We start from the raw sequence: 23169 nt of genomic DNA on the forward strand, positions 1-23169 counted from the left end.
TTAAGAGTGCAAGCTCCAGTGGAGGGTGGGGTGGGTGAAGTGGAGAGAGAGAGGAGCAACCAGACTCCCTGCTGAGCATAGATAGCCCCACATTGGGCTCTATCCCAAGAACCTGGGATCAAAACATAAGCTGAAGGCAGACATCTAACCATATAACCGACTGAGCCACCCAGGTGCCCCCGGCAGGCTTTCTTAAGAATCACTTATGCAGGGACACCTGGGTGGCTTAGCGGTTGAGCGGCTGCCTTTGGCCTAGGGCACGATCCCAGGGTCCTGAGTTCAAGTCCCACATTGGGCTCCCTGCGAGGATCCCGCTTCTCTCTCTGCCTGTGTCTCTGCCTCTCTCTGTATGTCTCTCATGAATAAATAAATCTTTTTTAAAAAATCACTTATGCAGCTGTGTATTATAAAGCATAAAGCATATCCATACCTGTTGGAAGCAGGGTATGTCCTTTTTTTTTTTTTTTTTCCTTTTCAAATAAACATGGCTTAAGAGGTAGAGAAATCCAGGTTTGGATGCTGGCCGCAACACTAGTCAGTATATGACCAATCACTTAATCTCTTTGGCTCAATTTTCTCGTTTTTAAAAGGGAAATGTTAGTTTCTGTTAGTTGTATGGGCTGTCAGGTGTAGATGAGGTGATGTACCTCACAGAGAAAAACTCACAAATTCTCACCACACAGGGCTCCTGTATACCCCTCCTCCCTGACCATAGTTACCTTCTTAAACCTGAATTTTTTACCTCAGCATGCTTCTCACCCATCTCCCATCATGTTAAACACAACAGTAGCACTCACGTGTTCCAGGAATAACTTGACTGGAATCCTACCATTCTGTGTGGACAGAAGTTTTTGCATAACTTGATAATTTTGAAGTTTGGAATCTTTGGCTCAAGCAGTTTTACTTCTGAGAATTTATGTAATAGAAGTGTTGTACAAGGGTGTAATTTTTTGTGCAAAGGTTAGATTGCAGCATTACCTGAATTAGTTGAAAATTGGTAATTACACATGCACATGCATGGAGAGAAGTCCTTGGTGGTGAGTCTAGCTGGAGGAGTACCGTTTAATGGGCTGAGGGGAGGGCACATGAGTGACGCTGGGGAGAGATCAAGCTGCGTCCTTAAAGAACCAAAGTAGAATGTGTTATTTGTAGCATGTTCCCATTTATTTTTTTGGTTTATTAACTCCATCTCCCACAACCCCCACCCACTGCCCCATGAAATGGGTCTGCCTGTCCTAACCTAGTTTTCCACATCTTCTCCACTAGGTTTGGTCATTCTTCTTAGCATTTTGCCTCGAAGAATCCAACTTCTGTGGGCTTGGTACTTTATTTACGTAATTAGCAGATTATAGAGGTTACAGTTGTTTGGGTCAATGTAAATTTTTCTGATTTTTGATAACTCCTAGACAAGTTTTTGACATTTTCAGATTTACAGATGTTGTATCTATTTATCTTATCTAATAGTTCCCTTTTTTTCATTTCAATTTCTTAACTGGTACATAGGCAACAAAAGGTTTTCCTTTAAAGAACCAGCCCAGGGCAGCCCGGGTGGCTCAGCGGTTTAGCGCCGCCTTCAGCCCAGGGCGTGATCCTGGAGACCTGGGATCGAGTCCCTCGTCAGGCTCCCTGCATGGAGCCTGCTTCTCCCTCTGCCTGTGGCTCTGCCTCTCTCTCTGTGTTCTCATGAGTAAATAAAATCTTTAAAAAAACAAAACCAGCCAGCCTTTTTGTTAGTTCCAGTGTGTTTCTATTTACTAATTTAGTTTTTTAAAAAATCTTTGCTTCAGAGGAAGGACACTATAAAGACTACTAAAAAAAATTTCCTACCAACCAGTGTGAGTACTGTGTCCTGTGGTGGGACAGCACCTGGTAAGTGCATGTTGAGGGACAAGTGGAACAGCTAATTCATCCAGACATGGGTTTCTGCTGTTGATTGGCATCTCTCCAGTAGACCCCTTGGTACCAAGTACTACTCCATGCTCTCTGCTTGCACTCTGGGCTTAACAGCAAGACAATGGAGCTAATATGCCCCTGGTAATTTTTGTGTTATGTGTAAAGAAGGGTGGTCATTTGGTAGACAAACACTAGGTACCACAAAATTTGTTTCCACATCCTGTTAAAAATAAAATTAAATAAATAAATAAATAAATAATGAGCCCAGTGCTGCTGTTTCGTTTGAGATTTTTAGAAACTGCTTTAAATGATATTTCTAAAGATTTTCCTAGTTCCTGGGATACTTGAAAGCAAAACTGTTGACGTATTTGTTCAAGATTTTACAATTTAGGGAGTTTGGTGAATTAAAAATTAGACTGAAACTATTTCATGGCTCTTTGTGAACACATTACGATACTTGAGGGACCAACCTGAGTACTTGAAAATGGAATTTATAGTATCCTACCTAATAGGAATGTAAGAAGTCTTGAGAGAATTCTGTGAAGTGTTTCTGACCAAGAAGTTAATGTGTACATTTCTTACTACAATGTATCTTTTAATATCTCTATAAATCTTAGTTGTTAGGTGTACTTAAAAAAAAAAAATGCATTATAAGTTAGTGTATTTACTCATGTAACTTAATGTATTCATCTAGTGGCTCATCTTAAAATATTTCTTGGCATATATGGGAAATCTGTACCTGCCTCTCAATTTTGCTGTGAACCTAAAATTGCTCTTAAAAAGTTTTAGAAATAAAAAATATTTTAAAAAATATTTCTTGGAATAAATTTCTTAGAATTGATTTATTCTTGGAAGCATGTTTTTCTTAATGTTATTAGAAAGCAAGTATTGAAAAAAAAAAGCAAGTATTGGGGTGCCTGGGTGGTCAGTCGGTTAAGCGTCCAACTCTTGATTTCCGCTCAGGTCTTGATCCTCAGGGTTTTAGGTTTGGGTTCCTCAGTAGGCATAGAGCCTACTTTAAAAAAAAAAAAGTAATCAAGTATTAATGTATGAACATATACTGCTTAGAACTTGTAGCTCGCCAGTAACATCACTGAATCTTGGATTAGCCTTTTTTACCTTTTTTTTGGAACACAGTCACTGTATTCTCTTGAGTATGTGTCCATTAACCTTATAAGAATGACCATTTGAAGGGAGATGGCTGAGGAAGGACATAGTTGGCTTCAAGTGGGAAGTTGAGAAGTGAAGTACACAGATAAAATCCATTTTTGAAAAATCTTTTAGGAGTTAGCCTTCAAAGTGTTTTCCAATTTGCATGTTAAGAGGAAAAGGGAGGGCAGAGATGGGAGGATTAGCGAATTGTAGGGGAAAGAATCTTAGGGCATTTTTTACTACTAAAGTGATAGAGTTCTCTTCTAATCCTGTCCTATGCTTGGGTGTGGTTGTGTACTGCATGGTGGTGGTAAGGTTTTTATGATTCAGTTGTAAGTAACGAGCTTCAAGAGTTCTTCCCTTTGAGAAGAGTTCATCAGGTATGTGTTTACAAAGTAAAAGCTACATGGATAAGGTGCAGAGTTGGTGTCCTTGGATGCAGCCGTGTTTGTTGATGTGTGGCCCAGAAGTTCACTTGTCAAGGATCTAAACTGTATGATTTTGACTTACCTTCTAAATCTGTAAATCATGGACATCCTAAAGTTGAAGAAAACTGTGTAGAGAAAAGTGACCTTTTAAATTCAAATACTTTTGGGATGAATAGATGTTCTCAACCTCAGGTAAATTCTTAGCAACAAACTCTTGTTGACCTAATCTTCCTACTGTATGACAATGGCCCCCTCCCTAGGCCAATGATAATAGCCCGATTTGTACCAAATACACATATATGTCCTGTCTTTCCAACAGCAATCAGAAACCGAGACCGTTCATCTGTTTATCCCAGCCCTGTCTGTTGGCGCCATTATCGGCAAGCAGGGGCAGCACATCAAGCAGCTTTCTCGCTTTGCAGGAGCTTCTATTAAGGTACTGTTCTGTCAGCTGTGGCTCTTGGTGCTTTAATGACAGTGAGTTACAGGAACAAGAGTTGTTTTGCCACTTCATAACTTGAATTGAATGTGGCAGTGTGTATGGGGTCACACAGGCCATGATAGGAAACCCCAAACAACAGCCTCAACAGAGTACGCTGAATTCTTATAAGTAGTTGGGGTAAGCAGTCTGGCGCCAGTGTGGTGGGTTTGCCCACCACAAGTCCCTGGACTTACGTTTGTTCCAGCTCATCCTCCCCAGGCCTGGCCTTGGTCCCTCGTGATCCCAAATGACACTGTTCTGTGCTTTCACAAATCTGTGAGCCAGCCAGTTGGAGGACATTGAGAACCTTTCTCTTACAGAGGTTTCTTATTAGCTGCTGTAGGATATTTTTATTTCCATTTCATTGCTCAGAAACTGATCACGGAACGCCTGGGTAGCTCAGCAGTTGAGCATTCATCTGCCTTGGGCTCAAGATGTGATCCTGGAGTTCCAGGATCGAGTCCCGCATCAGGCTCCCTGCAGGGAGGCTGCTTCTCCCTCTCCTGTGTCATTGCCTCTGTGTCTCTCTCATGAACAAATAAATAAAATCTTTAATGGGAAAAAAAAAAAAAAACCTGATCATGAGGCCAGACACAGCAGAAAGAGTAACAGGGAAATGTTCATTGAAATATTCTATTACTATGGAAAGTGGAATAACAAATACCAGAGGACAGCTAATGGTATCCATCAACTAGATAACTGTGTGCTCTGAAGACTCTGTATTTTGATATGCTGAGAAATAATATAATAACATACATAGGTCATTGGGTTTTAAGAAATGCACAAATTGATAATGGCTCCATACAATGGCAGTTTTCTTCAGGAAAACATCAGTCTATTGGGCTGGGTTTTTTTGTCGTTGTTAATGTTTTATAAAATTTTTCTTTAAAAGAATAGTACTGGGGTGCCTAGGTGGCTCAGTGAGCCTCTGACTCTTGATTTCAGCTCAGGTCATGATCTCAGGATCCTGGATTGAGCCCTGTGTCTGGCTCAGTGTTTAGCCAAGAATCTGCTGCTTTCCTTCTCCCCTTCACTCTGTCCCTCTCAAATAAATGAATCTCTAAGTACATAAAATCTTTAAAAAATATATAGTACACAAAAAAGTTGAACTCAAAAGTTTATAGCATCTTTATTTCCAGCTGTCCCTAAATGGGAAGCAGCACATATTCAGCAACTGGCAAACAGATAAACTGTGGTCCATCTAAACAGAAAATATTAAGAACAAACTATTGATACAAATTGGTTGAATCTCATGTTACATGCTAAGGGAAAGAAATCAGACCAAGAGGCCGCTACTCTATGATCCATTTGTAGAAAAACTCTGGAATTTTTCTCTATAGAGAAAAAATTCAGTGGTTGCTGGAAACTGGAGGTAGAAGGAGAGGCTTGAATACAAAGAGAGATAGGGAAGAATTGTGGAGCGGAATGAACTATTTTTATGTTGACTGTGGTAGTGGTTACTACTTGCCTATGCATTTGTTACCAAAAGAATGAATTTTACTGTATGTAAATTAAACAGTTAATAAAAAAAGCAAAACACAGAACTAGTCCTTATATGCTCTATTGTAGCAAAAGATAACAAAATACATGAACAGGAAATGCAGCCAAGACAAACAGGTAATGGAAAAGAGATGTTAAAGAGATGTTAAAAGATTGAGGGGCGAACCAGCTTTCCTATCCTGCTGGTTTCCTGATCAAAGACTTAAATCTTTAACACATGTAAAAAGAACCTAGTAGATTGGCTCTGGAAAAACTGCAATGAACCTTTCATGAACGAGAACTAAGTATTTAGTATTCAATTCTCTCCTTTTCAGGCTTCTTGAAGGATTTATAATGAGAGTATAAAATGTTTGTTTCCAAGAAAGCATGTAACATGCCTAATCTGAAAGATACACCACCACTCTTAACATTTTTGCTAGATTTACATAGACATAAATTTCATGTACTAAATAGGCATATATTTGGTTATTTGCTGATTATCTGTGTTCACTTATTGGACATTTAGACTGTTCCTAACTTATCCTGCACAAACAGTGCAGTGACGAACAGAGTTCTCTTAGCCACATTGTCACCTACAATCTTATTCTTTAAGGTAACTGTATAAAAGTAGATTTGATTGATCAAAGGGCATGTATTTTCAGGCTTTTCAGAGGTATAGCGATTTATGCTCTTCAGCTCAGTGTATAAGTGCCCTTAGCCTCAGCCCTCCTTCACCAGTATTGACAAAAGAAGTCTAGTCAGAAAGATAAAGAATGGTATCTTTGTTCTAGGGGTTTCCAGTGAATAATTCTAAGAGCTTAGACTAAAGGGAAGTAATTATTTGCTTGTTTTCTAGACTCGGAATTAGCGTGTGCCCAGCATAAAGTAGGAATAGTATTAGCATGGCTCTAGGTGACAGAGGGAGAAAAAGATGACTCCATTAAAAATGAAAACATTCTTTGATTATAAACATGTGGGAAGGGGTCTAGTAGACCATATTGGTAACTGACAGTGATCATATTCAATGGCAGAATTTGGGATAGTGTTTATCATATTTTCTGCTCATTCTTACATAGTAATATATTTTGTAAATAGAATTTGCTTCTTGCACAGCATATGTCTAGTTAATTTTTTTCCTTTTTAAAACAACTCATACCAGCTGGGGCCCCAAATCTTACGACTATGGAAGAATGGTTTCCTTTCCCTTCAGCAGTCTGCAGCATTTCCCCCAGCTTTTTGTGTGATTTCATGCATTCTGCAAAAATAGAAAAGCCAGTAACTTTTCTTCTGCTAAATTAATGTTTATTTCCTATGTTACTCTAATGAGCATACTCCAATAGTCTTAGATTTGTGAACATAGCAGTTTCTTGCACATTCAGAAAGCTTGGGGGTTCTGATGCAGACAGGCCAGAGATCCACTTTGAGCACTACTGGTGGGGTGATAAAGAGCATGGGCAGTGGAGACAGATTCGGGTCTCCCTCCAGCTGGATTAGCTGTGATCATGGATGGGCCAGGTAACTCAGCTTCTGCAGCCTTCTGTTCTCCCATCGTAAAGTCCAGGCAGCACCTCATTAGAGCCTAGCGAGGAGAAGCTGAGACGGCATGCGGATGTTTACATCTGGGCCAGCCACAGTGTGAATGCACAGTTCATGGCAGGAGCCCAAACTAATGAACCCATGTTAATCACTGCCAATCTGTAGCTTTCTCCCAGAAGGCTTTCTCTTCTCTAATACATTTTAGTAAGTCATGCATAAATGTGAGGCTGGTGTGTGTAACATTTTTATCAGTGGCACCTGCAAGTGGCATCCTCCCTTGATATGTCTGTTACAGATTGCTCCAGCTGAAGCACCAGATGCTAAAGTGAGGATGGTGATTATCACCGGGCCACCAGAGGCTCAGTTCAAGGTATGTGCTCTAGAGTGCATGCACAGGTAACAAATGAATGGATTCATAGACTGTTAATGCCTTCTTTCAGAAACTCTAAACCTGCTTTCTCCCTTAAATATATCTAAAACCCGTAAAAACAATCTCCCAATGGAAATTCACAAGACTAACATAGAAACATACCCAAAGTTATATTTTAAAAATAAACAAGACTTCGTTTCAATTTTGAGTGTTTTGTGATGGTTGCTGTGTTTACTTATCTCCCAAAGGAGAATTTGTTCAGTGCCTTGTTACTATGTGAAGATGAGACTTTTAAGACTGAAATTTACAAACTTGTCTGATTATTATGCTGTGTTAAACTTGTTCCCAAATATTCCCTCTTGTCCTTAATTCTTCTGGCATTTGTCCTGGTGTGAACTATTGTTCTTATATTTTGGGGTTTGAGACCTTTGCAAGCTGGAGTGCCCCTCATTGTATACTGAGAGTCGACGAAGAGCAGGGACCGGGCATCCAGGCTGCCAGTTCAGATACCAACTGTATCATTTATCTGCTGTGTGACTTTGGGCAAATTACTTAAACTTTTCTCTGGCTAGTTACTCAGCTGTAAAATGAGGATTTGAAAACCCATGAGGTTGAAACAAGGTTATTAGGTATAAAGAATATATAAAGTGCTTAGAATATTGCTTCCCACGTAGGAGGCCCAATATAAATAAGCTGGTGGTGGTGGTGGTGGTGGTCAGCAGACTCAGGGTGAATCGGACTAAGATTCTGCCAAATAGTCAAACACGGCCTTTCAGGTACGTAATTTCTCCCTAAAACTTAGTACAAGTGGCTATAAAACTATTGAATTAGAATAACCACACTATCCCCAAGTGTCTTATTCTTAACACCTGGTCCCTGTGTAACAGGACAACTAACTCTTGAACCTTAAGCCTCTAAATGTGGCTAGTAACAATGCCTACTTCTCCCCAATTCCCCCCTTTTAAACTATCGCTTTCTTACATCTCTCTTTTCTGTGGGACATTTTTCAGTAAAAATCCAAAACTTTTTCATTTACAGGAAGAATAGGAAACAAAAGGAGGTGCTTTGAGATGTGGGTGCAGTTGGCTAGGCTCAAACTCAGGAAAAGAAATTAGCCCCTCACACCAGCCTTCTGGTCCAGGCAGCTGAAGTCCTAACTCGGAAGTGTTGCAAACTGCTTCCTATCCCAAACCTACGGGATCATTCACTTTCAGTTTGAAATCTTAAAAGATAAACATAGGCGTCCATTATTGCATGTTTCTTCTTGGTGCTGAGCTCTTACATTTTTAATAAACAGAACTACCAACTTGTCATTCCTATAATTGTTTGCTGGGAAATTCAGTTTGTTGCCCTGTATCCTTCTATACCCTTAGTCATCTTAAATGGAATATTTAAGAAAACCTATAATGCTTAAATATCATTTATGTGATCACTGATAATTACAAGTGAATTATTTTAGAGATCTAAGGGGTGATAAATCTCCTAACCCATATTTTTCTGATTTTGAGAGCTTTTTTTGTAAGAGGGATGTGTATCTTTGTCCTGTTTTTTTTTTTTTTTTCCTCTGTCCTTTGTGTTGATCCCTAGATCTGTGGCTGAGACTTTGAGAATGAATGGAATATAGGGTACACCAAGATGGATTTTGTTTTTCTGTAATCCCCTATAATGAAGTTCTCATTTCTGCACCACTGAAAATGTGAAAGTATCCTTTCAAGTGCTCGCTTTGGCAGTACATACACTAAAATGGGAATGATACAGTGAATATTAGCATGGCCCCTGTGCAAGGACGTCACCCAAATTCATAGAAAGTATCCTTTCAGCTGGTATGAGCCTACCACAGCTGGCTCTGTAGTTCTTCACCATTTCTTCTACTCAAGAAAAACACAGTTACTTTCTTACTGAAAGCACGACAGGTTTTACCTTTTCAGATCAGAGGGCAAATGATCATTTGTCCACAAAAATGATTTGTTTTTAGTTTGGGTGGCTAATTATTACCTTTAATTCTTTTTGTTCAAATAATAAGCCATATTCTTCAGTCAGTCATTTAGTTAGCACCTCTGTGGTGCCCGCTTGTTCTTGTGAACCTAATTTGCCTCATATGCCATCTGTAACAATCAAATGCAGACGTGTCCCCATTCCAGTATATTCTGGCCATCTTTGAAGTTAATGGACCTTTTTTCCCTTTGTTAATGACACTGATAGGATATGTTCTCATCTTTAGGCTCAGGGAAGAATTTATGGAAAAATTAAAGAAGAAAACTTTGTTAGTCCTAAAGAAGAGGTGAAACTTGAAGCTCATATCAGAGTGCCATCCTTTGCTGCTGGCAGAGTTATTGGAAAAGGAGGCAAAACGGCAAGTACTTCAGCAAAACCTGTGCAGTGGTATGAAAGGGAAAGCATTGAAAGGTACTTAGGAGTTCCAAGTCCCTGAATTTTGGCTAATTTATAAAAAGCAGGATCACCTTGGCCCAGGTTTGGAGAAGATTGCCTTTCGTTCTTCCTGAGTGTCGGTGTCAGCTCCTAGTGAAAGTAACGCCTCTCTGACCGCTTTGTGGGAGAGGACTACTGGCTCGTGTATAAGGGGCACTTAGCATTGTCGGTTGACATAAATCCAGCTTTTTATTTTTGCACATTTGATCAAAAGAAAACTTCTAAAAATTTCACCTACCTTTATAATCTACCTCTGTAACAAAAAAGTAAATGGTTTCCAGCTTCTCTTTAGCACATGTAACTTCTAAGTTGTTTTCAAAGCTGTTTACAATTTTGAAGTAATTGAGAGCAGACGCTTTGGGATCTGACTTTCAGGGATGCAGCCTGGTTCTGCCATTCACCTGTATAACTGGTCAGGTCAATTTCTTTGGTTAAGTCTTAATCATCTTGCAATGGGCACAATACCGATAACCTGATAGAATTATTGGTGGATGAGATGAAATTTGTAAAAGCCACAGTTTAGTGTTTGGCATATAGTTAAGTGCTCAGCAAATGGTAATTTTTTTTTAAAACCTCAATTTGACATGATCTGTATTTATCTTTTTCAGGTGAATGAGCTCCAGAATTTGTCAAGTGCAGAGGTAGTTGTCCCTCGTGACCAGACACCTGATGAGAATGACCAAGTGGTTGTGAAAATAACTGGTCACTTCTATGCTTGCCAGGCAAGTGGGCTCTAATGTGATAAGCTCTTTTGCTTCTTTCATGCATGGGAGCAGTTCTCCTGGGGGCGTGCCCCCACCCCAAATAAATACTCAAGGTTGGTTGGTGCTTAACACACTTAATCCCTTTTAGCAGGTAATTTCAACTTGCAACTAAACTAGTATGTATCTTTTGATTAGGTAGAAATTTCAGATCTTTTCTCTCTCCTTTTGCAGGTTGCCCAGAGAAAAATTCAGGAAATTTTGACTCAGGTAAAGCAGCACCAACAGCAGAAAGCTCTGCAAAGTGGACCACCTCAGTCAAGACGGAAGTAAAGGCTCAGGAAACAGCCCACCACAGAGGCAGACGCCAAACCAAAGACAGATTGCTTAACCAACAGATGGGCGCTGAACCCCTAATATCCAGAATTACATGCACAAGTTTTTACCTAGCCAGTTGTTTCTGAGGACCAGGCAACTTTTGAACTCCTGTCTCTGTGAGAATGTATACTTTATGCTCTCTGAAATGTATGACACCCAGCTTTAAAAAAATAAAAAAATAAAAAATAAGGGGGGGAGGGAGGGAAAGAGAGGAGCTCTGCACTTCCCTTTTGTTGTATTCTCAGTGTAACAAATATTCTAATTTTTCTTAATATACCCCCCTATTGCCAGAAATTGGCTTAATGATGCATTCACTAAATTCATAAAATATAGTAGATTGCTCCCAAATCCAGTTGTTAAAATTGGATCAGAATAGAATGATTACAAGAACTTAAATGGTAAGCTATTAGCATAGAGCAACTGTTCTCAGTTTTATTTTTATCTAACACTAACATGAATAACCTAAGGGAAGTGCTGAATGGTGTTGGCAGGGGTATTAAATGTGCATTTTTACTCAACTACCTCAGGTATTCAGTAATGCAATGAAAGCAAAATTGTTTCTGTTTTGGGTTTTGTTTTGTTTTGTTTTGTTTTTTGGAAAATTTTATATACTTTATAAAGATAAAAGTCCAACAGTTTTTTAAAAAACTTAATTAGCTGACAGGAAAATAACAGAAAATTTTTACTTCTGGCTGGTGACCGTAAAGCTGGAAAATTAATTTCAGGTTTTTTGAGGCTTTTGACACCATTAGTTGGAAAATCCAATAAATGTTCAGTGATACGGAGCAGTGCCTATATTTGGAGAGCAGCAATACCATTTCATTTTTCGTTTATGGTAGGGAACCTTTTCGATGGTACTAACAGAGCAAAGTGGTTGCAGGAGGTTTTGGAACGGCTAGTTTAAAAGGCTTCGGGAGACTTCAGTTTTTTTGTTTGGCTATGTGATTAAATGCATAAAAATGCTTTGTGCTTTAGACTATCACTACCTAAAGTGCATCAACGATAGATGCAGCCCCTGTGGACTTTAAACTGATTGGTAAAAAGCAAGCTTCAGCTGGTCTTAATGGGATGCTTAGTTTGCCGACACACTTCAGACCAGTTGGTCTACACTTTGAGCGGACCCCAACAGAATTGCTTTGTGAAGACTAAGGGGGTACTCAGACGGTGTGACAGTGTTTAAAGGCAATATCAAGGCTACATCTCCATGTGCCAGGTACTGTCATGAGCCTCACTAAGCTATTTTGAAGATTTTTAAACAATGATAAATCAAGAAAACTGTAAGGCCACCTAAAATATTATATAAAATACAGCAGGATTTCTATATTCTCTGCAACTAGTTATTTGAAAATAAGTCAAAAAGTAGAGAATACCAGGAACCAATTTTTGGAATATAATTTGAATGACTGTGATATAACACATTTGACCTTTGATCTACAATACTGAATTCATGTGCCCATTCCTTAACTTGATGGCAAAGCCCAGTATGTACAATTATGTGGGCGTGGGTGGTCTCCAGGGCCACACTGCTCTCAGAATTATGTGTTGCTTTTGTTCATTTAATGATCAGTCATCGCATTATGCTGATCTGAAGGGCATACATATATAATAACCCTTTAAAAAATATGGCCTCCTTTGTATTTCAAGGTGAATTTCTACAGACTAGGTAAGTTTTTCTGAAGATAACTGTTATCAATTAGACATTTTGAAAATGACTTGAAATGTTTTCCTAAATGTTTTCAGAAAACCAGTTTATTTTGTAGTGTTAGCCAAAAAGTGCCCTTTGTCACACAATTCATTTAGCATTCATAATTTTTTCATATAATGAATTGCAAAAATAAAATCAGACTGGCTTTCTGGTTGGATTTCAGGTGAGATGTGCTTATTAGGCCAGAGCTCTTCCTCAGTGTTTGATTTTTCCCATGTTTTTTGTTGTTTATATATATATATATATATATAGAACATATATATATATATATATATATATAGAACATATATATATGTATGTACACACATACAGATAGGTGCTGCATTTATATTTGCTGGTTTAAAATTCTGTCATATTTCACTTCTAGCCTTTTAGTGTGGCAAATCATGTTTTAATTAAGCAATGGTAATGGAGTATCTAATTCTGTAATTGAGTTTTGTACTCACCGCACATGGATCATTCCTCATCTGTAATGTGCCCCAAATGCAGCTTCTTTTTCCAGATACCTTGATGCAGAATAAAGTTTTTCATCATTAGGTGCAGCCTGGTATATGGTATGTTTTATTTATGGTTTTTCAAATGTGAATGTTTGAATTTAGTTAAACTGTAAAAAATATTTTTAGTAATATTGTGTCAGTCTCAGTTTACCACTAGATACTGGTGCTTACATTATTTTCTCCATTCCACAGTACTTATTGTGGATTTTGCTAATACTGTGCCTCTGAAGTAAAAACTGTAGGTTTTAAGGAATAAGACCAATGAAGCGGTAGGTGTCTTTTATTTATTTATTTTTTAAGGCTATCCCATTCTACAGAATAAGATTTACACTTAGGCAAAATTAAACTGAGCAGAGCACAGGGGCCAGTGTTAACTCTGGGGAATCCTGCTAGGATCTTCGGAATAAAAAAAACATATTAAAATTTTAGTTTTAGTTTTAGTACCGATTCTTGCTGTGAGAGCTCATTTACCTACAGTTTCCACATTTCATTTAGCCCAAGTGCCAATAGATAAGGCTTGTTTTTTTGTTTTTTTTTTTTTTAATTTTTATTTATGATAGTCACACAAAGAGAGAGAGAGATGCAGAGACACAGGCAGAGGGAGAAGCAGGCTCCATGCAGGGAGCCTGACGTGGGATTCGATCCCAGGTCTCCAGGATCATGCCCTGGGCTGAAGGCAGGCGCTAAACCACTGCGCCACCCAAGGATCCTGATAAGGCTTGTTTTGACAACAACCTGACCAATCAGGTGATTGATATAGCTCAATCAGAGCTATATTTTTAAAAAGTGACTCAATCCAAATCTGATAATGACTAAAGTAGTTCATATCATTTTATTCTCATTTGAACTCCACTGGAGTCAGGGATGAAGAAGTGTCCTCTTCTATTCCAAGAATGAAGTCTTCAGGTAATGTCTCGGGTGCTATCTGTGCTAACTGGTCATCATATGAACGTAGGGTCCATAATTTCTCTAATTCATAGGTTTCTCTGGTTTCTGGAAGCATCAAATGAATCACCATGCTACCTATCAATCAAGGACAGATAAGAGTTAAAATGAAGAAACAGTTCATTAGCTTTTATTCTTGTGTTCTCATAAACCTCTGCGATGGAACAATGGTTGTTAAAGTATGGACCCCAGATTAGGATTATGCAGGAATTTACTAGAAATGGAAAATATGGATATCTTTCCTACAACAATACCATAGAAATGATGCTGTGCTTTTCTCGGTGCATCATACAGGAAGTACATGATAGCAATCTTTAACATTCCTGGTGATGTTAACTATCCAAGTGACTAAAGTAGGCTCTGCCAAATTACTTGTCAAAGACAATTCTCCATGGGTATCACATTTCTTTTTTTTCTTTTAGGAGTCTCACATTTCTGCATATCCTATGAGCAAAGCATGGATTGCCTTTTGATTCTAGACTATCTTTTCAAGGATGATTATGTAGTGAATGGTCTCAGAGGTTTTCTCCCCTCACAGCAAAGGACAGGTTTACTTATAGCATTGGTTCTCAGGACATTTCTGATTTTCACAAATGGGGCTAGAGAGGAGAAGGGAGACTGTTAAATATCCTACAATGCACAGGATATATATCCCCCCTCCTACCCAAATCACCTGCTCCAAAATATTGAGAGTGACAAAGGGAAGAAACCCTGGCTTAGATAGAGCCTTAGCAGAAAAAGTGTCCTCCACCACAGTCCATGGGTCTGCTTCCGGCATATAAAAGATGTACTACCCTAATCTCATGAAGGTCCCTCTCTTAGAACTTCGTCTGCAGATGTCATCTGGCCCTGTGTTTCTCTTTAGAAACAGCTCAGGGAACCTGGTGGAAAACAAAAATACTCCTGCTGGCTAGCTATTCTTACTGCAATCAGTAATAAAACTGTTTCATCTCTAACCCAGGACTAGCCTTTCATCTCTCACCAATACCCATGAAACTGGGTGGTTAACTTGTTAGTTATGAGCAGATAAAATCTCAGATCCATCACAGTTCTTGACAATTACTGTTTTTTTTTTTGTAATAAGTATCTTATGGGGAAATACTGTAAAACTATGTATATATTAATACCCAAATTTGTTAGGTCTTTTCAAAATTCCAGTCCTCTACTCTTCCTTCTCAGGACCTGTAATGCCCTTTACCTCATCTGTCATTCTAGGCCAGATTTATGTGCACCCCAAGCCTTCTACCACCACTGAGGGACGCTTCTCATCTCTACCATGTTATCCACCCTGTTCTCCACCATCTTTCTGACCTGTCTGGCTTGTTCTATACATACCACATTAGGTAAGGATTTCACAGGTGAATAAGACCTCCTGGGTTATAATTAAAATTTACTGTAAACAAATACCAAAAAATTTACATGAAAAACAATTTGATCTCAATCCTTCTGCAACTGAAAATATTCAAGGTTAGGACAAAACAAATATTTATCTGTAAAATATGTCAAAATAACTTACCGAAGTCCATGCAGAGCCAGTCATCGGTGTCTTTCCCTTCAATCTTAACATGAGGCTCGCTTTTACTTTTCAGGTATTTGTACTGAAAAAAAAAAAACAGGTTATATATTAAGGTGGGGAATGAGGAAGTCTCTGTTCTCACTGAGATGGTCTGGGGCGGGGGGGATATCTTTCTTGATCTTAATTTGGGAACTAGCCTACTCATTCCTCTTAACTATACCCCATGATAAATTAGTTTCCTCAACTTTTCCCCCACCCCTAAATCCTACCTACTCCTATACATTCCTACTGAATCCTCTCCAAACCCTTTTGAAAGGCCATCCTACTCATATCCACCAAAGTGTCCCTGAGGCAGAGAAGCCAAGCTCACTCAATATCTGGTCCTCACCTACATCAACCACCTTCATGACCATGTTCATGGGATTTTATCATCCCATATCTTCATTCCCAACAGGTCTCATGAATGATCCAAAACAAAAGATATACTAGTTCAGACAAAATAGACTTTAGATCAAAAAATATTATGAGACAAGAAAACCAATACAATGATAAAAGGATCAAATAACCCAGATGATATAACAATTATAAACATGCGGGGGGGATCCCTGGGTGGCGCAGTGGTTTGGCGCCTCCCTTTGGCCCAGGGCGCGATCCTGGAGACCCAGGATCGAGTCCCAGGTCGGGCTCCCAGTGCATGGAGCCTGCTTCTCCCTTTGCCTGTGTCTCTGCCTCTCTCTCTTTGTGTGACTATCATAAATAAATAAAAATGTAAAAAACAAAAAAACAAACAAACAAAAAAAACAAAAACCATGTAACACCAAAAATCAGAACTCCTAAACATACGGAAACAAACATTGACAGAACTGAAGGGAGACACAGATGATGATAATAATACAGAAGACTTAATACTCCATTTTCAATAATGGATAAAAAGCAGGCAAGGCTAATATAGAAATAGATGACTTAAACAATACTACAGACTGACTAACAGACATTAATAAAATATTCCACCCAACAGCAGAATACACATTTTTCTAAAGTGCACATGTAACATTCTCCAGGATAGATATGTTAGGCTACAGAACAACTCTAAATAAAGATTGACATAAAGTATATTTTCTAATCACAATGAAATGAAACTAGAAATCAACAGAAGGAAAACCAGAAAAGCCAAACAAACAATGAGTCAAAGATGATCTCACAAAATTAGAAAATATCTTGAGACAAAGGAGATTAAAATACAACATAACAAAACTTACTGGGATGTAACCAAAGTATTGTTAGGAGGGAAAATTTTTTTAAATTTCTGTTGTTTTAAATGATTTACTCATTTGACAGAGACAGCATGAGTGCACAAGCAGGGGGAGCTCCAGAGGGAGAGGCAGAAGCAGGCTACCCACCAAGAAGGGAGCCCAATACGGGGTTCAACTCCAGGACCCTGGATCATGACCTGAGCCAAAGTCAGCTGCTTAACTGACAATCCACCCAGGTACCCCTTAAGAGGGAAATTTATAGCTATATATGTTTCCATGAAAAAAAGCTCCCAAATCAACAACCTAAATTTATACCTTAAAGAACTACAAAATTAAACTGAAAGCTAGTAGAAAGAAGGAAACAATGATCAGAGGAAACCAAAATTGACAAAAATCCATGGAACCAAGATTCGGGCCTTGGAAAAGATAAAATTGACAAAGCTTTAGGAAGACTAAGAAAAAACAGAAAACCCAAATAACTAAAATCCAAAACAAGCAAGGGAACTCGACTTCTTAAAAAAGGAATTGAGTACTATGAACAACTAACTATGCACCAGCAAACTGGATAATTTAGACAAAATGGACAAATTCCTACAAACACACAACTTACCAAGATTAAATTGGGACTGAAAGAGTAATTAAGAACTCCAAACACTATATCTCAATTAAAAGGACGAAACAAAGAGGAACAAAATCTTGCAGCAAAAAAAACCCTGACCAGATGGTTTTACTGGTGAATTCTACCAAACATTTAAACAAAAGCTAACACAAATTCTTCTCAAAGTCTTCCAAAAAAACGAAGAGGGAACATTTCGGAACTCATTCTATGAAACTACCATTACCCTGATACCAAGGCCAAAGAACATACCAAAAAAAAAAAAAAAAAAGAAAGAAAGAATGAAAGACAGACTACAAACCAATATCCTTGACGAACACAGATGCAAAAATCCTCAATAAACTACTACCAAGCCCAATTCAACAGCATATTAAAAGGATTATACATCATGACTGAGTGGGATTTATTCGTGCAATGTAAGGATAGTTCCACATGAAAATCAATCAATACAATAAACCACATTAACAAAATGAAAAAAGCCATAGGATAAAAAAAATTTATGCAGAAAAGCATCTGATAAAATTCAACACTCTTTCATGATAAAAATACTTAACATAGGGATGTCTGGGTGGCTCAGCGGTTAAGCATCTGCCTTTGGCTCGGGGTGTGGTCCTGGAATCCCGGGATCGAATCCCATATTGGGCTCCCTGTATGGAGCCTGCTTCTCCCTCTGCCTGTGTCTCTGCCTCTCTCTGTGGGTGTCTCTCATGAATAAATAAATAAAATCTTTAAAAAAATTTACTCAACAAAGAATAAAAAACTGCCTCAAGATAATAAAGGTCATGCATGAAAAGCCCACAGCTATTATCCTACTACTCAATAGTGAAAGACAAAATTTTTCCTCTGAGATCAGGAACAAGACATGAATGCCCACTTTTGCCATTTCTTTCAATACAGTACTGGAAGTTCTGGCCAGAGAAGTTAGAGCAAGGGAGGGGAAAAAAAAAAAGGTAACCAAATTGGAAAGGAAAAAATAAAATTATCAAAGTTTACAGACAACGTGACTTACATGTATAAAACCCTAAAGATTCCACAAAACCACGTTTAAAATAAATGAATTCAGCAAAGTTATAGGATACCAAATTAACATGCCAAATCAGCTTTGTTTCTATATACTACCTAATCAACAACCTGAAGAGGAAATTAACAATTCCATTTATAATGGAATCAAAAAGAATAAAATACTTAGCAATAAACTTAAGCATGGAGACAAAAGACTTTACACTGAAAATTACAAGATGTTGCTAAAGAAATTAAAGACACCAACAAATAGCACTGTGTATTCATGGACTAGAAAACTTAATAGCCTTGAGATACCAGTACAGTACTACCCACCCAAAGGCATCTATTGATTCAAAGCAATTCCTATCAAAATACCAGTGACTTTTTTTTTTTTGCAGAAGTAGAAAATTCCATCCTAAAATTTATATGTAATCTAAAAGGACCCCAAATAGCCAAAAACAATCTTGAAATGGAAAAACACAGATGGAGCTCTCAACTTACTGATTTCAAAACTAACTACAAAGCTATAGTAATCAAAACAGTGAGCAAGCGGGGCACCTGAGTTTCTCAGCTGGTTAAGCATCCGACTCTTGGTTTCAGCCCAGATCATGATCTCAGGGTCATGAGACTGAGCCCCTTGATGGGCTACATGCTCATGCTCAGCACAGTCTACTCGAGATGCTGTCCCTTCGCCTATCCCCCAACCCATGCATGTTTGCATGCATGCATGCTCTCTCTCTCAAATAAATAAAAATACTTTTTAAAAGGGAGGGGAGGCTCAGCGGTTGAGTGTTTGCCTTTGGCTCAGGGCGTGATCTCGGAGCCCCAGGCTGGAGTCCCACATCAGGTTCCTGGCATGGAGCCTGCTTCTCCCTCTGCCTACGTCTCTGCCTTTGTGTGTCTCTCATGAATAAATAAAATCTTAAAAAAGGGGGGGGAGGGGGTCTCCTGGGTGGCTCATTGGTTACGTACCTGCCTTTGGCTTAGATCATGATCCCAAGGTCCTGGGATGGAGCCCTGCCTCGGGCTCCCTGCTCCACAAGGAGCCTGCTTCTCCCTCTGCCCCACTGCCCGACCCCCTCACTGTTTGTGCGTGCGTACTCTCTCTCTCAAATAAAATCTTAAAAACAAAAACCAAACAAACAAAAATAGTGAGCAAGGGGAGACCAATGGAATAAAAGAAAGAACCCATACAGTCAAACAATTTTCAACAGGGTGCCAAGTCCATTAAATAGGAAAAGGGCAGTCTTTTTAACATATGGTGCTGGGAAAACTAGATACCTACAAAGCTGGACACTTACTTTACACCATCTACAAAAATGAACTTAAGACAGATCAAAGACCTAAACATATGACCTAAAACTTTTAGAAGAAACAAAGGAGAAAGGCTTCATGACACATGACCCTGAATTTGGCAATGATTTCTTGGATATGACACCAAAGGCAGAAGTACAACAATAAATAAACTGAACTTTATCAAAATTAACAACTTTTGTGCATCAAAGGACATTATCAACAGTAAGATAACCTAAAGAATGAGAGAAAATATTTGCAAATCACGTATTTGTTTGGAGTTAATATCCAGAACACATACAGAACTCCTACAACTTCACAACAAAAACAACCCAGCCTGATTAAAACATAGACAAAAGACTTCTTTAGGCATTCTTCCAAAGATATACAAATGGCCAGTAATATGTGAGAGGATGCTTGACATCACTAATCATTAGGGAAGTGCAAATCAAAACCATAATTCGATGCCACTTGACACCCATTAGGATTACTATAATCAAAAACCCAGGGGGATCCCTGGGTGGCTCAGCGGTTTGGCGCCTGCCTTTGGCCCAGGGCGTGATCCTGGAGTCCCGGGATCGAGCCCCACGTCGGGCTCCCTGCATGGAGCCTGCTTCTCCCTCTGCCTGTGTCTCTGCCTCTCTCTCTGTGTCTCTCATCAATAAATAGATAAAATCTTAAAAAAAAAAAAAAATCCTGACTCATCTGTCCCTGTAACTTTCACTATGAACGAACATAAAACATGCAAACACTGAGAATTTGGGCTTCTTACATCATCTCATATGATGGATTTACTTTTTAAGTGTTGCTCCTCAACATGATGCACCTACACTCTTCCGTTAATGATTCCAAGAGAAAAGAAAGCGTCCTACCATTTTCACAATGTAGTAGGCCATGGCATGCAAGTGTCGGGTGGAAGTTCCGCTACCAATCACAAAGTAATCTGTATATTTCAATTCTGGAGGAATCTTGATCACACAAATGTCTCTTGCATTTTCTTGCCTCAGCAGTGAAACCAGCATATCGATGTCAAACTTGGGGCCAGGATGATCTGAAACGCACAAAGATTCACTTGCGTTAGGTAGCCACCTAGAAGACGCTGCATGCACTGAGATGCAGCAGCTAACCATGAAACTGTCCTCTGTGAGGGTGTTTAATCTAAAGTGTTGAAAGACAGCAGGGTCCAGGCCTCCGAGAAGCTAAACCTGGGCAGGGGTTTCACATGGCATCACTCAACTTTTAGGTCACACACAGCCACCATACATCCTTTGCTATTTACCACATGCAAGTAAGACCATACGTCCACAACAAATGACTGTTTGCGAATACCTGAGGAAATGAGCAACACACCTCACACATACACAGAACTACAATTGTGAGCTGGAAAGATTCTTAGGTAATATCTTGTCCACAACCTTCACTTGACAGCCGAAGAAAATTAGGCCTCCCAGAATAAAATGCGTGGGCTCCAAGCCAACCAATGAGAGCTGAAACTTTAATACGATTTTTTTTTTAAGATTTTATTTACTTATTCATAAGAGACACACAGAGAGAGAGAGAGAGAGAGAGAGAGAGGGAGGCAGAGACAGAAGTCGGCTCCATGCAGGGAGCCCAACAGGGGACTCGATCCCAGGACTCCAGGATCACCCCTGGGCTGAAGGCAGGCGCTAAACCGCTGAGCCACCCTGGCTGCCCCTTAATACGATTTTCATTTTGAATGAAACGTTTTCTTGTAAAGCCACTCGGGTTATGTAGCAACTGTGACCTGTGAAAACTTTCTTCTTCTGTAGAGATCTGCACAGTCTGTTCTTTACCTGGCAGTATTAGGGCCTGTGAATGTACAGCTGTCTGAGGTTCTAAAGCGGATCCCCAAGAACCCAGCGGCTAAGTCCACTAAGACCTCTCCCTCTCACACCCCAACCTTCCACAGATGTGATGGGATCTGCTCGCAACCTCTCAAATTTCTAAAGACTTGGAATGATCAGAGGACCTTCACCAGGCCCCAGCTCCCACGGGCGCTTCTTCGGCCCCTCCTCGACCCCGGCCCCAGCTCGTCCCCAGAATCCCCCCGCCCTAACATTCTCTGGAGCCCGCTCCTCGGGGCCCCGGGGTCCGGTGAGGCCGGTCACGCCCGGGGTCTGGGCGACGTCAGCTCTTCCCTTGGCCTGTCTTACACGCAAAGTCGGCGCCAACCTCCTGGAGGTCCCCTCCGGCTCTGGAGCGGTGGTTTTGGGAACTCAGGAGAAAGGCGCAAACAGGGGGCCTCAGGGCCCCCTCGGCAGAGACCCGGCCCCGGGCTGCCCCGAGGTACCGCCGCGGCCGCCGCCGCCCGCCGCCAGGCCCGTACCTGCTGCGCCGGACTCCGGGCGCCCCTGACCCGCGGCGCCCTCCGCCCGCTCCTGCAGGCCCGGCCCGCCGTGCAGGCCGCGCGCGCGACCCAGGCCCAGGCCCAGGCAGGCCCGACCGAGCGCCGGGGCCGCCGGAAGCCGCCCCAAGGCCAGCAGCCGAAGCCGGGGCCCCGAGCCCGCCGCCGGCCCCGCGCCCGGGGACAGGGCCCCGCACCGCAGCAGCGAGCCGAGCCGCCGCGCCACGCAGCCCCCACAGCCCATCGCGGTCGCCGAGCGACGGCTCACGGGGCGGGACTCAACGGAGGCCGAGCAGGTCCCCCGGCTTTCCATTGGCCGCCATTGCGCGGAGACCTAGGGAGTTGACGTAAGGGCGTGGGCGGGGCCAGGGCGGCGGTGGGCGGGGCCAGGGCGGCGGTGGGCGGGGCCAGGGCGGCGGTGGGCGGGGTCTGGAGGCCTGTGGGCCGGGCGGTGACCCGGCCGCGCGGATCTCGGTTTGGGTTCTGTAGGAGCCCGGGGGCTAGTGTTGGCCTTGTCTACGCCCTAATTCAATGCATTCCATTGTCCCCTCTCTCTTTTTTTAAATTTTTTTTTTTAAGATTTTACTTATTTTGGGTAGCCCGGGTGGCTCAGCGGTTTAGCGCCGCCTTCGGCCCAGGGCGTGATCCTGGAGACTCCGGATCGAGTCCCACGTCGGGCTCCCTGCATGGAGCCTGCTTCTCCCTCTGCCTGTGTCTCTGCCTCTCTCTCTCTCTGTGTCTCTCTTGAATAAATAAATAAAGTCTTCTTTAAAAAAGATTTTGTTTATTCATGAATAAATAAATTAAATCTTTTTGAAAAATATTTTAAATATTTTAAATCTTTTTAAAAATATTGTATTTATTCAATATTTTTTCATGAATAAATAAAATCTTTTAAAAATATTTTAAATCTTTTAAAAATATTTATTCATGAATAAATAAAATCTTTTTAAAAATATTTTGACTATTCATGAAAAAATCTTTTTTACAAGATTTTATTTATTCATTAAATAAATCTTTTTAAAAAATATTTGTTTATTTGGGGATCCCTGGGTGGCGCAGAGGTTTGGCGCCTGCCTTTGGCCCAGGGCGTGATCCTGGAGACCCGGGATCGAGTCCCACATCGGGC

At 40.5% G+C, this 23169-nt stretch overlaps 2 protein-coding genes and 1 non-coding gene across 7 annotated transcripts in view; 2 read left to right on the top strand and 1 right to left on the bottom strand.

Moving 5' to 3' along the window:
- The window catches only part of IGF2BP3 (insulin like growth factor 2 mRNA binding protein 3), a 150821-nt gene extending 137726 nt beyond the window's left edge, over nucleotides 1–13095 (top strand). For 3 of the 5 annotated variants that reach the window (XM_077856531.1, XM_077856534.1, XM_077856535.1), the window contains 5 exons: nucleotides 3793–3909; nucleotides 7265–7339; nucleotides 9561–9692; nucleotides 10378–10491; nucleotides 10705–13095. In XM_077856531.1, the coding sequence (XP_077712657.1) occupies nucleotides 3793–3909; nucleotides 7265–7339; nucleotides 9561–9692; nucleotides 10378–10491; nucleotides 10705–10803 (537 nt within the window). In that variant the 3' untranslated portion in view covers nucleotides 10804–13095. Of the gene's footprint in view, nucleotides 1–3792; nucleotides 3910–7264; nucleotides 7340–9560; nucleotides 9746–10377; nucleotides 10492–10704 lie in introns of those variants that run through there. The other 2 variants (XM_077856533.1, XM_077856532.1) reach the window with 2 other exon arrangements.
- Nucleotides 9054–9161, top strand: LOC144289269 (U6 spliceosomal RNA). The gene has a single exon (XR_013357245.1). It is a non-coding gene; the product is annotated as a U6 spliceosomal RNA (small nuclear RNA).
- A 229-nt stretch (nucleotides 13096–13324) lies between the features above and the next one.
- Nucleotides 13325–22390, bottom strand: MALSU1 (mitochondrial assembly of ribosomal large subunit 1). Its single transcript, XM_077856536.1, has 4 exons — nucleotides 22023–22390; nucleotides 20548–20726; nucleotides 15512–15593; nucleotides 13325–14073 (listed from the first exon to the last, which is right to left on the bottom strand). Exons 1-4 carry the CDS (start codon nucleotides 22351–22353, stop codon nucleotides 13889–13891), a joined length of 777 nt encoding a protein of 258 aa, XP_077712662.1. The 5' UTR covers nucleotides 22354–22390; the 3' UTR covers nucleotides 13325–13888.
- Nucleotides 22391–23169: the final 779 nt, after the last annotated feature.

This window comes from Canis aureus, chromosome 18 (assembly GCF_053574225.1).
Source record: "Canis aureus isolate CA01 chromosome 18, VMU_Caureus_v.1.0, whole genome shotgun sequence".
In the NCBI taxonomy this organism is placed as follows: Eukaryota; Metazoa; Chordata; class Mammalia; order Carnivora; family Canidae; genus Canis; species Canis aureus.

Coding starts and splice junctions, on each gene's coding strand:
- MALSU1 (XM_077856536.1), bottom strand. CDS start 22,353: ATGGAAAGCCGGGGGACCTGCTCGGCCTCCGTTGAGTCCCGCCCCGTG. Junction 20,727..22,022: donor CCCGGAGTCCGGCGCAGCAG/GTACGGGCCTGG, acceptor TGTGCGTTTCAG/ATCATCCTGGCCCCAAGTTT. Junction 15,594..20,547: donor CCTACTACATTGTGAAAATG/GTAGGACGCTTT, acceptor TTTTTTTTTCAG/TACAAATACCTGAAAAGTAA.